The sequence below is a fragment of the Mus pahari genome, chromosome 17 (genome assembly GCF_900095145.1).
Source record: "Mus pahari chromosome 17, PAHARI_EIJ_v1.1, whole genome shotgun sequence".
NCBI lineage: Eukaryota > Metazoa > Chordata > Mammalia > Rodentia > Muridae > Mus > Mus pahari.
The window spans coordinates 43429030-43443650 of NC_034606.1; the positions used below are offsets into that span (position 1 = coordinate 43429030).

At 50.7% G+C, this 14621-nt stretch overlaps 1 protein-coding gene across 1 annotated transcript in view; it reads right to left on the bottom strand.

The window, feature by feature from the left end:
* Positions 1–7381: 7381 nt before the first annotated feature.
* The window catches only part of LOC110334519 (cytokine receptor common subunit beta-like), a gene marked incomplete at its 5' end in the record, with an annotated part of 13150 nt that continues 5910 nt past the window's right edge, over positions 7382–14621 (bottom strand). Inside the window, 5 exons of the mRNA XM_029547866.1 lie at positions 7382–8800; positions 9405–9508; positions 10166–10223; positions 10432–10522; positions 11342–11501. Of these exons, the coding sequence (XP_029403726.1) occupies positions 7684–8800; positions 9405–9508; positions 10166–10223; positions 10432–10522; positions 11342–11501 (1530 nt within the window). The remainder of the gene's footprint in view (positions 8801–9404; positions 9509–10165; positions 10224–10431; positions 10523–11341; positions 11502–14621) is intronic.

Here is a 14621-nt window from a genome sequence, read left to right on the forward strand (position 1 = left end):
TTGACTCTCAAAGTGCTTTGAGCTGGTAAGCCCCCCTGGGGTTTCTCTTGTCCGGCTGCAGGAAGCCTAACTCTTCCAAAGCCACCAGCTGTCCCTTGCCTTATTTCCCTCCTTCGGCCCTGTCTCCCTCCTTGGACAGCTGTTTAACTCTAAACCTTTGCTTCTGCCCTGCACATTGAGCACTGCTGTGTAGGAGGACCTAGGACTCCCCGGTCCCACTGACCACTGTCAGCTGGCTGCCTGCTACCTCTGCAGGGGGAAGTGGAAAGAGACCTGGAGACATACCACTTCACCCTGTGGCCACAACTGAAGACATTTTACAGCTTTTCTAACCCTGGCAGGACAGGCTCCCCTGAGTGACACTGGTTCCTCCACCCCACAGCCCTTCTTACCTTTCCTCATTTAAATTCCCTCTCATTCTCCAACCCCTTTCTTATAGTTATTTAGCTAACAGCTTTATACTTAATTTTTTTTTAATTCCTTTATTTTTCATTATGGGGGAGTGTTGCTGATATTTTTAATCTCAAGCCAGGGTTTCTACCCTACCTTTGACCATTTAGTTCAGAGATAAAAGACACACAAAATGTTAACATTTACAATAAGCCTTAATCAGCACAAGAGCTGGACAGATATCTGCCCTCTATGCTATTAAAATCTATTTCCTATTGATAACCCTGAGTGGTTACTTAAGGTGTTATGGGATATGAAAAATGAACTCCTCACCAGGAGTGAGTACGGGGAGGCCAGAGAGGGACAGTGCATGTTCAGCGGTTTCCCTCCCAGTCTTACTCCCCTGAGACAAGGTCTGTCAACGAATCCCAAAGAGCTGGGCTAGTGGCATCTCCTCCATAGAGCTGGGGTTAGAGGTGTCCACGCAGCCACGGAGCCACACAGCTGTGCAGCCATGGCGTCATGCCCAGCTTTTACATGGGTGCTGAGTTCTAGACTCACGCTTGCATCACCTTCCCAGCCAAGGTCTCCTCTTTCTGTCAGAGAGCCAGCTCTGGGCCCTTAGGTCCTGTCAGTGGTCCACTTGCCCCATTCTCCTATAAAGACTCAACTTCGAAGCAAGACCCTATGCAGAGCACTGGGGACTTCAGGACTCTAAGCTATGCAGGGACAGAGAGGAAAGTCAAGGAGAAATCCGGGAGGGGCCTGGTGCTCAATGGAAAAGGGCATTTGTCACGAGGAGAGAGGGGCAGAAGGACAGAGATTAGATGGCCCTGGGGCTCTGACTTGAGTCCAGGATCTGAGGCATGCCCTGGGGTGGCCCTGAGGCCCTGAGGGGAAAGTGGCTCATTCCATCTGGCACCAGGGCCAATGGGCAGCTGATCTCTTCTGTCCTCTTGGAGGTCCGGGGTCAACTGGGGGCTGAGATGTAAAGTTACTGTTTTCATTGTTGTGACCAAGTCCATGTCAAGAAGCCACTTGAGAAAGGAAGGCTGCATACTGGTCAGTGGTTTCAGAGTGCGGTCAATCTGTCACGGTTGGAAGACATCATGGAGGGAGTGTGAGAAATGTGCTCACACAGTGTCCCTTGTCAGAAAGTAGACGGAGATATATGCTCGGTCTCCTGCCCCTCGCTTTCATTCAGTCTGGGCCCCAAGCTTATAAGACAGTGCTGCTCACATTCATGGTTGCTCTTCCCACTTCAGTTTACCTCTCTGGAAACATATCCATCCAGTGTGCACGGCCCTGTGTCCCCAACTCCTCCACCCTGATGCTAATCATCCCAGGACACTTGCTTACCACTTCCTGTGCTGTGCTTGCGTGACTATCAACCTGAAGGAATCAAATTATGCAACAGAGAGAGAGAGAGAACTGAGTTGAGTTTCAGCCAAAGCCACAGCTAGACCCAGGAGAAGCAAGTCTCCATGGGGAGGGGTATATGAAATTAGAAACAGAGCTTGGGTACCATGTATGTCCTGCACAGTTCCCTGCAGATGGTGACTGAGTAGGGGATGCCCAGGAGGGTACCAGGGCCTATGAGCCTCCATCTCCTTCCTCTCTTAGGTGCTCATTCTTAGGCTGCTCATGCGGTGGAGACCCAGCCCAGCCTGCCCTCTCTGGTCAGCTCTGCATACCACCAGCCCTGGCCCCCCCAGCTTCCATTAGCATCTCCAACTTTCATGAAGCTGTCTAAGGCAACTTTGTGAATCTGTTTGTCCAAGACACACCTCAGAATACTTCCTAGAGCCCACGCAGTGTGACTTGGAGCACAGCCTTCCAGTCGACAGAACGGGATTCTCAGTCTCCACGCTACAGTGTCCTGCCCTCACAACCCTCAGCTGGCAACACAGACCCAATCCTCAGTTTGGACTTAAGACAAGAGGGCTCCCCATAGAACAGGGCTGCGTTCAGGGCTCCCCTTCGATTGTCACTCACCTCCCAGTGCCCTACCCCGCAAATGCATTTAGCAAACTGCTGTTTTGTTTTGTTTTTTAAATTATTTATTTACTATATGTAAGTACACTGTAGCTGTCCTCAGACACTCCAGAAGAGGGAGTCAGATCTCGTTAAAGATGGTTGTGAGCTACCATGTGGTTGCTGGGATTTGAACTCTGCACCATTGGAAGAGCCGTCGGGTGCTCTTACCCGCTGAGCCATCTCACCAGCCCTTGTTTTGTTTTTAATAGGGTCTCATTACGTAGATCTGAGAGGCCTGGAACTTAACTCCCTCTGCATCCTAAGTGCTGGCATTAAATGTTTGCCCCACCACACCCAGAACATTGCTACTTTTTAATGACTGTAGTAGCAGCATAGTCCCAGGGTGAAAATGTGAAAGTTCAGTTAACCCTATGTCAGTCTTTTTCTGACTCATTCCCCATGTCTCTAGCCAGATTTGGGCGGAAGCATTGAGTGTATCTGCCTATGGATGGGAATCTCCATATCACTGTCCACGTCTATATGACACTGCTGTCCCCATGGTCATAAAAGGATGTGTAGGCCAGAGCTCTGTCACTGGGTGTGGCTTTAAGTGGAATTGGGGATCATATCACTTTATAAGTGGAAGGCTAAACGTGACCAAGAACGTGATTCGCGTTGGAGCTGTCAGCAGTGCATGCTCATCAATCAGGAAGATGACAAGTCCTCCAACAGACAGGCTGCTTTGCTGGTCACAGCAAGAACAGTTTTTGGTTTCGTCATTTAAGGTTGTAAGGGAGTTGTGTTCAGTGCTGTGAGTTCACCGCAGGTTTTCTCATTGGACTGCTGAGGCAGTTTGTAAAACAGCTGGCCATCTGAGCATCTCAGGATTGAAATCTGCAGTCACCTGATGGAAAGTTAGGGAGCTGCTTGGTCATAAAGCGCTTGCCTCAGGGTAATGAGGACCCAGGTTCAGTCCCTGGGACCCATTAGGAAATTAAGTAGTAAGTGGTGATGGATGTCTGTCAACCTAAGCCTGGGGACACAGAAACAGGCAGATCCCTGAGGATCACAGGCAGCCAGTCTTGCAAAATGGGTGAACTCTAGCGTCTCAGTGATAGGCCCTGCCTCATAAAACAGAGCAAAGGTTCCTGAGGAACAATTAAGGTTGTCCTCTGGTCTCCACATGCATTTGCACACCCGCATACTCTCCATGAACACACATACACACACACAGACACACACACACACACAGACATATACACACAGACAGGCACATACACACAGACAGATATATGCACACAGACAGACACATGCACACAGACAAACACACACACAGATACACACACACAGATACACACACACACACACACACACACACACATTTTAAAAAGCTCTAAACCGTTAGAGTTTTAAAACCAGATACCGGTCAGAGGTCCTGCCCATAGCTCTCTTCACAAAGTTAGGCGGGTTCAGAACCATTGGAGGTCTGAGGCTCACAGACGGGTCAGACCTGAGTTTTGTTGGTAGGTAGGGGTGTGGGTCAAAGGGGACAATCTGTGGCACAGGAGGAAGGAGATGCAGCCAGGAGCTGCATAAACTCAGGTTAAGAAAGGCTAACCCCAAAATGTATGGTGGCATGGTGTTACAAGTGAGAAATTCCATGTCTTACTTTGTGGGGTCAGGCCACAGGCCAAATGCAGGACTCTAGTTGTGTATAAGAGGCACACAACACACAAGTGACTCTCTTGTATAGACTTGCGCCTGCACTTTAGAAAGCCCTTGTATGTATGTGAATATTCCTAGTTCTTCTAGCCCCAAGTGCTCCCAGAAGGTTACACGTGCTCTACCCGTGGTGGTTAAGCAGCCAGAGGGAGACGACAGAGGGGTCAGGTGTGACATGGGGAAAGCTCAAATGGAGCTGGTCAGGTAATTAACTGGAAATGTGGCCTACGTTCTTCCACGCTCTAGAGTGAGGCCGGGTAAGCCTGGGGTAGAGGGCCACCCTGTGAGGAAGGGTCAGAGGCTGAATCATGTCACAGGAAGTCTGTGGGGACAGAATGAAGGCCAGGGAGGTGGTAGTAGGAACAGGTAGAGGTGGCTGTCATCGAAAGCTTAGCTAGGTGAGAATGGACACATACTCAGACCTGATCGCTCAGGAGAGACACAGCAAGCAGAGAGCCTGGGTACCAATTGTTTTGTGGGAGCATCTGCAGGCTGAGGAGTATTTGCAGGGTCAGGAGCATCTGCAGGCTCAGGAGATAAAGAATTGAGGTTTAGTAGTTGCAGTTGCTCAAGAGAGAAAGGGAAGTCGACTCAGATAAGCACAAAGTGGGGTGATCAATTCCTGGATAAGATCGGCCCGGGAAGTCAGTGTTTGCCACAAAGGACCTGTGGAAGAGTCTTCGACTTTTGAGAGCCAAGGCCATCCATGTGCACTGGGATCCTGTCTGTGAGTGTGTGCCAATCCCACATGGCCTGTCCTTTGCTGCCCTTCTTTGGCATCCTAGCACAACAGATATCTGGTGCTTTGTGTGTTGAGGAACCATGATTAAATAGGGTTGTTGATGTGAGTGTGAGTGGAATTTACTTGTGAGAATGTGAAAACATCACTCCAGAAGAACACAGCACTCCTCCTCCTGGAAATCACTGAGTGTTAAAGATTAAAGATACGTGACAAGGGACGCCTTATCCATATAACCATAGTGCAATATGACTGTAATGGCCACGTTATCTCAATAAGTCAGTGCTTCACAGCAGATACTCCCATCACCCGGCCCTTGCACACTCTCCTCCCCTCTTCCACGGAGGTTCCTCAGCCTTGGAGGGTAGATATCCCTGCTCTGCTTAGGGCTGGGCACTCAATGGTTGCTTGTTCCCAGCACTTTAATCAGGCATGAGTCTGTGCCTAAGTTTTCTCTGTTTGTCTCCTTTTTCCTTTCCCTGAAATTCAACAATCACCCATGTAAAGGGGAAAGGGATGGTATGAGAAATGATCCCCACCCATCTCTAGGGTTCTCCTCACAGAGACATTTCAGAGCCTTTGGCATTGGTGGGACCACATGACCCAACATCAGAACCCTCCCATGTGACCTAGCATGAGCTCTGTGAGATTCCCAGCAACCCTCTAAAGGAACTCCATCCTGGCTTTAGCCCTGGCTTGGTTTAGAACTCTCAAGTTGAGTGTTTGAGAACACTCATTCACATAAAATCTCCAATCCGAGGCACAGTGCCTTTGAGTGTTCTTAACCTGGAAGGACTGAGTAATATTTGCGTCTTCCCAAGTCATCATGTTCCCAAAGCAGATACAGTGAGGGTGGCGTTCATCACTCTTCAGAATTTGATACAAGTAGAATTTATTTTGTACAAAGTGGAAGGTCTGAATTGAATTCCATCCAGCATGAAGAGTGGTGTTGTGTTGGAACCATTAGTCTTTCTTCCAATGTAGACCTTTGTCTTTTCTGTAGCAAACTAAGTGATTATGATTTCCTTTTTAACCCTTGGATAATGCTTATATTTCTATTTTTCCATTAGGTAATTTATTTATGCACTTTACATTCTGATTACCATCTCCCACACAGTCCCTCCCCCACACCTCCTCCTCTTCTCTTCTGAGGGATGCAGGTGCCTAAGTTACTGAATACCCAGGCCTATGGAACCCAGTTACTTTACAAGGCACCCATGCATTGGATATGTCCCCACCCCCAACTTCCAACACACACACACACACACACACACACACACACACACACACACACACTACACAGACACACTGCCTTGTTTTTTGCTATGTTTTATTGTATGTAAATATTTTTTTACAATGTTCCGTCTTAATGCAAGGCATTGTGGAGTTCATATCTTAACATGGAGGCTGGTCCTGTTTGTTTCTCTAGAGCGGGTCACTTTAGAAAGTGTTGGCAGGCTGAATTTGAACATTGCCACTGAAATACATTCAAGATGTTCGTGGTTTTCTTTACTGCAGTGAACAGAGAACAAGAAACACTTGATCGGCCTGCTTTGGGTTAAAATCAAATATGAAGAGCTGTGGCTGCCATCCAGTGAGTGAGGCCAGGGGGATAGGACAGACTAGATCCAGTTCATAAACTGATGGGTCATGGAGTGCCTGACAGAGCATAAATAGGTGAAGAAATGATACAATGTTCATTAACTCCAGGTCCACAGAACATATAAAGACAGAACTCTGCACAGCGAGCATGTGGTCTAGAGAAGTTACAGCCTCCTGTTCAAGGCTTTAGATGCAGAAGGAACCAGAAAGAATATAAACAAAGACACATGTACATTTAAAACAAAGGCAACTGAAAATATGGCCCCAAAGACTGGTGTGACTCGGTGACCCATCTCACAGCAATGCAGACACCCAATGGCTGAGGGAGCCATTGTGCTACCTGCACAAAATAAGCCCATTCAGGGGAGACGTGTGTATCCCACAAAAGGCTATGTGCAAAGAGCGATTCAGTCTCATCCAAAAAAAGACACCCTGAGGGACAAAACTGTTCATGAGTTCAGCTCCCAACCCCACCTCCCCACCCCCCCCCAAAAAGCCAATAGTCAAGACACATACAAAGGCAATTTGCAAACATGACCATGAACAAACAACTCCAGTGAGAAGAGAATGATGTAATGCCACCGTGCCGGGATTGTCAAGAAGGTGGTAATTGCCAAGGGCCACAGTGCCACAGCAGACCCTCATCCAAGGCCAGTGGGAGCACAGGTATACAGGCTACGCTCTTGAGGGAGAATGAACGAACAGCTCAGCTGTCTAGACCAAGTTTCTGGATGTGCTGTCCTGGATCCATAACTTAGCTGGTCTGCAGTTGACACCATGAGTTCTAGACTCCCAGCCTTCTCCATTGCTTCTCATCCCTCCAGCCTGGCCATAGCTGTGTCCAGCTTCATCCACATCAGTGATTTCTGTACACAAGGAGGGTCCCAAGTACCCTCTACAAGGTTACCCAGGTCTCCCCAGGAGCTTCAGACAAACATAGAGGACCACGGCTATTCTTGTAGCCACAAGAGCCTGCTCGATTTCATAGTCTGACCTCGCAAGAGGCTCACCTGAGCCTCCCACCTTTCACACAGAACCAGAAATGTGTTGTGTTATCAATGCCTGCAGTGGAGAAGCTGACCTCAGCAGTTCTTACACCCTAAACAGACCACACAGGGCTCACCGTGGGTAATGCTGTGTCAGGGCTGGGAGTGAGGAAGAGTGTGGACTCAGTGAGGCTTCTGTGGGGATGCTCTGGCTGAGGACCACAGGCTGAGGTGGCAGGCTGCTGGTGAGATTGGGAGGGGGCAGAGTCAGCACACCTTCCCAGGCTGGCTATTGTCCCAAGGGGGCAGGGACAGGTAGTCCTGCTGCTTTAGGGATTTGAAAAACTGAATGGCTGGCACCTGGGGCATGGGTTGATAGGGAAACTTTTTCACAGACAAGTCCTGGTCTAGGTCCTCAGTCTCAGAGCACAGGCCTGGGGAGGGTGGCTTACTGTGTGGTGAGAGGGAGCCAGGTCCCAGGCCAGGGAGGAAGCAGTAGTCCCCAACCTGCTGAAGAACAAGGAGGCCTTCGGGGTGTGGGGATGCAGGGCCCACTTCCTCCCTGGGCTCTCCTGGGCTGGCTGTGGGGCTGCCTGCCACAGGAAGAGCAGGATGGCCTGGAGGGGACTTGGCAGCCTCGCTCACACTTGGAGGCAGCTCCACATAGTCCTCAAACACGGGTGACCCAAGAGCTGGGCTTCCAGAGGGGACCCTGGGCAGCTTAAGACAGAGACTGGGGCTTTGGGCTGAGGGCAACCCTAGAGAGGGGCCCAGAGAGGTAGACAGGGGCCCTGTGGGCAGAGTGAGCACCAGATCTCCAGGAGTGACATAATCAGAGGCTACCATAATGTCCTCAGGGCCCCCAGAGCTTATGGGCAGAGTCACTGGGTTGTCCCTTGGCTCCTCTTCCTCCACACTCAGCTCAACTGGAGGGCTCTCCTTTGGTTCCACAGAAGGGCTCCCTGTGGTCTCCAGGCTGGACCCACACTGCACATCCACAACCTGGCCCTGTCCCATCACCTGGGACAATGGGACCAGTTGGACTTGTCCTCCAGGGGGCAGACACATGTACTCCAAGGAGCCTGGCAGTGCTGGCTTCAGGTTCCCACCCACCTGGGGGGAACCCAGCTGTCCTGGGAGGTCAGTCAGGGAGTGGGTTTGGGGAGGCCCCAGGTAGGGCCCATTGAAGTCAAAACTGGGTAATTGCTTCCTAGGTCTGCCAGAAGGAGTTGGTGCATGTACTTGAACATTGGGAAGTTGCTCCGTGGGTTCGGATGAGGCAGTTGGGGTTGTATCAGGCCTAGATGGTGGATCTAGAATCATGTTAGGGTCCTCTACGGTGAGAGGTGACAGGTCTTTGTCCTCCAAATGTGTATATGACACCCTGTGGGGACAATACAGGCAGAGATGTTGAACCTAGACACTTATTGTAAACCCAGAGCAGGTGAGCTCTACAGAAGGCCAGAATCCCCTCCAGGTCTCACAGTAAGCACGGAGGCATGAGGTCCTGTGAATGACATGGTGTATGTCCAGTGTCCCAAAGGGTCATGGGCCCAGGGTTCAGTTCACACCACCATCCTAATGTTTGCTCTAATCTGCTCCGTGCAGCAAGTGTAAACCTTCAGGGCCGGGTTCACACTTGCCTGGGTACCACACTGGGAGACTGACTCCCTGACACGTGGGCTTAGCAGGCTGAGGTCCCACCGTGTGCACTTTCAGTCACCCATGAGGCCATTGCAATGCAGGGCTTATATAGGGCACCTGGCAAGAAGAAATTTCCTGCACCAGGATGCTGCCTCTGGTCCCTGGTCTGTTTCACCCCAACCTGGGAGTCAGAAAAAGTCTTCCTCAGGTCTACCTGGAGTGCAGCTTGCTGCAGTGGGCATCACCTCCTCTCGCCTATTCAGAGACCCACAGGCTACCGTGATGTGCACCATGGACAGGGTTCCTCCCACAGGCTTCCCAAGGGTCAGAGCCCAACCACTCACCCCTGTTGCTCAGTGAAAAGGCTGCTCTGTGGCCCCTGGTGCATGGGGTTCTTGGTGGTGAAGGCTGCCATGCTGCCAGTAGGCCAGAGACCTTTACCTCCATCCTGGAAAGGAAAGGGCATTTGTGTCTGTGAGTGTGGCACCTCAGGAAGAAGGGGACAGTAAAGGACACATGTGCATATGGTGTCTTCCATAAGCTCCATACATGGGAAGAATGCCGCCACGGTGGGGCCCAGCTCAGGCCTCTGACTCCAAGAAATGAAGAGGCATCCTAGGGGTCGTGAGTTCCCTTAGCCCTAAAGCTCCTGAAGGGAGCAGCCATGTTGTTCCTTATAGCTTCTTCTCTCATGGCACTGGTATTTTCCCATGGCCATTGTTCTGTGAGACACGGACAGCTGGGTGCTTCTGTCCTTCACATTCCTGTCTCAGGAGCTGACACCCTGGTGACACCCTGGCTGCAGTCTACTCTCCAACCAGCTCCAAGTCATCTTACTGTGCAGTGCTCAAGTCCTGTCCTGGAGCCACTCAGTCCAGTTTCTACCTCAGGAGCAGACTCTCCTGAGCCATCTCGTGCAGGACAAGGCTCTGAGTTCTGTCTGTGGCTGCAGACAGAACTCAGGCCAATTTGTGAGACTCCTCCTTCGGGCACCCAGGCAATACCAGAGACCCACCTCCTGCTAGCCTGGCCTTCCAGCTTCCCCACCGTTCCCCAGTGGGGCAGGAATGGGTCAGGGAGCCAGCAGCCAGGCCTGCCTTCCTACCTGGAACAGGAGGCTCTTGCTGGGGTTGGGAATCTTCTCCTTCCATGTCCTGTATGTCCTGGAAGACAGCAGGAGGGTGGGACATGTGTATGCGAGGGTCCAGAGACCTCTGTGCCAGCTACTTCTGTGCCCATGTATAGAGGGGAAACTGGAATGAATGGTAGGGGAGTGAATGGTAGGCTGGGAACGAGAGTGTCCCCAGCTGTGTTATCTCTGTGACCCCGGAGCCCTGTTTCCACTTTCCTCTGCGCACAGACTGCACTTACCTGTACCCATAGACACAGCCAACGCGGAGGGCCAGGATCAAGGTGAGGATGAGAAAGACCAGGATGAGGACTATCCACAGCATGGGCATCACTTGATCAACAAGGAGAAGCAGTATTAGATGGGAGGCACAAGCTGCAGGCTAAGGGAGGAGGCTAGTGTCTCCCAGGCCCTCTGTGAGAAAGGCCAGGTTCCTGGGAAGAAACCATGTCCTCAATATGGGAAGTTCTGCCCTAAGCAGCAGCAAGTGCCCTGTGTGTGGGATGACTGAGCTTGGCAACAGGGAGGACGTCTTGAAATAAGGAGCATGGGCAATGGATTTCTGATCCAGGGAGGGTCAGAGGAGATGGGAAGGTTTCCAGCAGAAGGTCCCCTAGCCTTCTTGATTGGGGCTTTGTAAGTCCCCTCCCCATCTCCCGAGTTCATGGCTCCAACCCTCTTTTTTCCAGAATGACTCTCACTCTGAGATCCCCCTTTTGACAGGGCTAACTATGTGGAATGCTTCATTACCATTCACCACTCCACATCCACCTTGCACAGTGTGTGTCAGGCAGTCACTATGGGATGCCCCAGCATTGAATGCAGGTTTCAAGGGAAGGGAAATCAGCAGGACGAATGGGTCCCAGCAACCTTCCAACTTATCTGTGTACATAGATAGACTAGCTTGCAGCCATTGTAACAAGAAACCCAGCTTGGCCCATAATGGCTATCACATTACTAGGAAAGCCAAGAGCCCTATATAAATAGAGACCTGGGTACCAGCTCTACTTTTTCCCCAAGTCCCCACTTACAGTGTGTGTAATATACCAAGTGCACCCCGCAGGGATGGACACAGGGTAGAGTGGGTCTCAGCCTCCCTTGCCCAGTGCTGTAGGGCTGTCCCAGGAGTGTGGTGGTGGCTCAGGGACATACCCCACTCAGTCGTCCAAGTACACTCATTGCTCCACTCGCTCCAGATCCCATCGTAGTCAGAGGTGGCCTTGACCCTCACCCTGGCACAGTATGAGGTGTCTGGCTCCAGCTGGGGCAGGTCCATGCTATGGGCTCGATCTAGGTTCTCTGTCTTGCTGTCCTGCCGAGGCAGATGTACTGAAGCTGAGCCATCGCCAGGATCAGGGCTCAGCTGCCTTCCTGGCAGCTACCTCCAGACCCGTTGAGTCTCTAGTTCAGCCCAGAGTGCCAATCATGAGCTCATTGTAACTAACCACTGTGGTGGCCCCCGATGCCACCCCTTCCAGCCCTGACAGCTGCATCCAGCCCAAGACCAGGTTATCTCCACCTCCCAATTTGTTGCTGTGCCTTGGCCGAATTTCTGTCTGATCCGGGAACATCATGCTAGCTTGCTGGGTCCTAGCCTATGAGTTGGGGTCAGGACTGACTTTCTCCTGACTCTCTGCTGGCCTCGGTTTCCCTATTTCCTGTCTGAAGTTAGAATTCTGTCTGACTGGTCCTGTGTTAGTCTCTGTGGAGCCCCAAGGTCTGCATCTAGCTGGCAGGCCTTTGTGTGTGTGTATGTGTGTGATGCAGGCTGGACACTCCTTGCGATCAGCTTGGCCCTCAGCAGCTGTCCCATTGGTCATATCTGCTTCTATGGAGGAAATACACCCAGGCCTTGTTGATTTTTCTATCCTTCATTCCATTCCTCTGCCAGTCTGGCCTCTCAGCTCAAGGGTAGCAATGGTCATGTCATCATGTCATGTCACCTCTCTGAGCCTGAATCTTTCATCAAGAAATTGGACTGTCCCCTGTTGACCTTGTGGGTGCTAAGACACAGGGGTCACCCCTTTGCAAGTAGGGCTCCCTAGAATGTTCTCTCTTTCATCTCCTCCCTGTCCCTAACATCCCCTGGGTCCTAGACCTCACCTTCCAGCTGTCTGACTTCTTCTTGTACTGGACCTGGAATGTGTGCTCAATATATGTGGGTATTTTCTGAGTTTCCCAATGCAGGCTGTAGCTGTCTCTGTTCTTCGTTAGGTTGAGGGTTGGAGGCTCCATCTGGACTAGAGGGAGGATAATTTCAGAAAATTTCATCATGCCCTCCCCCATCGTGAGCTGGTCTAATGTATTCTCCACTCTGGACCTGTCTCCCCAGCCCCAGGAGCTCTGACTCCTTTGAACTCTGTGGTTATTTGAATTAGAATGGTTCCACAGGTTTATCTCTTTGTGTCCTTGGTCTGTTCCCAAGTGGGAACTTTTTGAGAAGGATGAGGAGATGTGGCCTTATTGGAGGAGGCGTGTCTCTGGGGCATATTGGTAGGGCTTTTATTTGTACTTTGCCTCTGGCTTGTGGTTCAAGATGTGAGCATGATGGCCCATGCCTTTAGGTCTAGCACTTGGGAGTCAGGCAGGAAGATGTACATGGGTGTGAGGTCAGCCTGGTCTACAAGGTGAGTTCTGGGACAGCCAGAGCTACAGAGAGAAACTCTTTGTTGAAAAACCAACTAACCAACCAACCAACTAACCAACCAACCAACTAACCAACCAACCAACTAACCAACCAACCAGGCAGGCAGGCAGCCAGAAAGCAAGCAAGCAAAAAAGGACATGAACTCTCAGCCTCTGCAAGCATAATCCCAATGCAAGCTCCCTTCTATATGTTGCCTCAGTATTGACATCATAGCAATAATAAGCAACTGAGGCCCATCAGAACCTCTTCACAGTGAAACCCCCATCATTACCTCATCACAGTGTTACCCCATGTGGGTCCATGGGCGAGGGGAGCACCTGAGGTAAGCCTGGGTGGCCCAAAGCTCATTGGTGCTTCCCTGCTAGTGTTTAAATACGAAAAATAAAAAAAACCAGAAAGAACCCATGGCTTTCTACCTTGGTCCATTGACTATTCCGGCCCTGGGCAACACACTCAGTTTGTGGGAATTCCCACACTCCTTCCTCCCCTTCCCCCTTTGAGGTCCATTCATTTCCCCATTTTACGCATGGGAAACTGAGTCTGGAGAAGATAACACTGGGCAGTGGAGAGTTGTGTCTCTATTTTTCTTTGTTAGCCACTCCCATCTGCTGTTTCAGTGACTCTGGGAGTTGCCTGTCATCACCATGGGCAGGCAAGTTCTTGCTATTCTAAAAGTGTCCCCTACACGGCTGTATAAACACACCGGAATCACCATCTCACCATCACACTGTGGACAAACAGAAAGCTGGAGACTTTGGTGACAGCCCTGTCCACTTGGAGAGCAGGAAACAAGTTGAGACTCAGGCACACATTCAGGCTTCCTCATGTCGCTTTGTTGTGCGTTCTGAGAGAGGTGGGCACTTTAGAGTAGACACTAAGTCACCTTCTATACATCTATAAAAGCAAAAGAGTCCTAGCTTGTGACATCAAAAAGCTTTCCAAAGAATAATGTGACTGGCTCTAAAACACAGAGGAGTCCCTTGAACCAGAGGACTCTCTTTCCCTAGAGCAAGGCCCCCAGGAAGAAGATGCTGGATATGAACTCAGATGACAAAAAGATTGGCTACCCAAGAGGACAGGCATTACTGGTTGGCTGGAAAGTCTCCCTTGTGTCAGGGTCCTTGCCCTGTGACAGGAAGGTGAGACATAGGTCTATAAGGACTACATCTGTGCGCATCCAATCCCACCAGGCAGGAAAGAAAGACAGCGAGCCAAATGGGAGAAATGTGAACATTAGCTGTAGGAGGAGCCTGGAAATCTCAGAGGGAAAGGACAGTGGTCCAGGGGAGGGGCAGGCGTGCACCTGGGAGGAAGCAGAGGGGAAGGAGAGCAGGTCCCAGGTGAGACTCCTGAGGGCAGACAGTAGGGTCTGCAGGTCCTGCTGTAGCTTCCCTGTGTCCTTGGAGAAAGTCGAAGCGTTAGAATAAACTTTCTCTCCATCTCTCTTTTCACCTTGCTGTGTCTGTTTCTCACTGTGTTGCATATGCCTCCACGTGGGTCTGGGGGACTGTGGTGGTTTGTATAGGCTTGCGCTAGGGAGTCGCACTATTCCGAGGTGTGGCCTTGTTGGAGTAGGCATTTCACTGAGGGCCTGGGCTTTAAGACCCTTACCCTAGCTGCCTGGAAGTCGGTGTTCTGCTAGAAGATTTAGACCTCTCTGCTTTGCCTGGATGCTGTCAGGCTCCTACCTTGATGATAATGGACTGAACCTTCTGAAGCTATAAGCCATCCCCATTTAAATGTTGCTTTTATAAGATTTGCCTTGGTCATGATGTCTGTTCACAG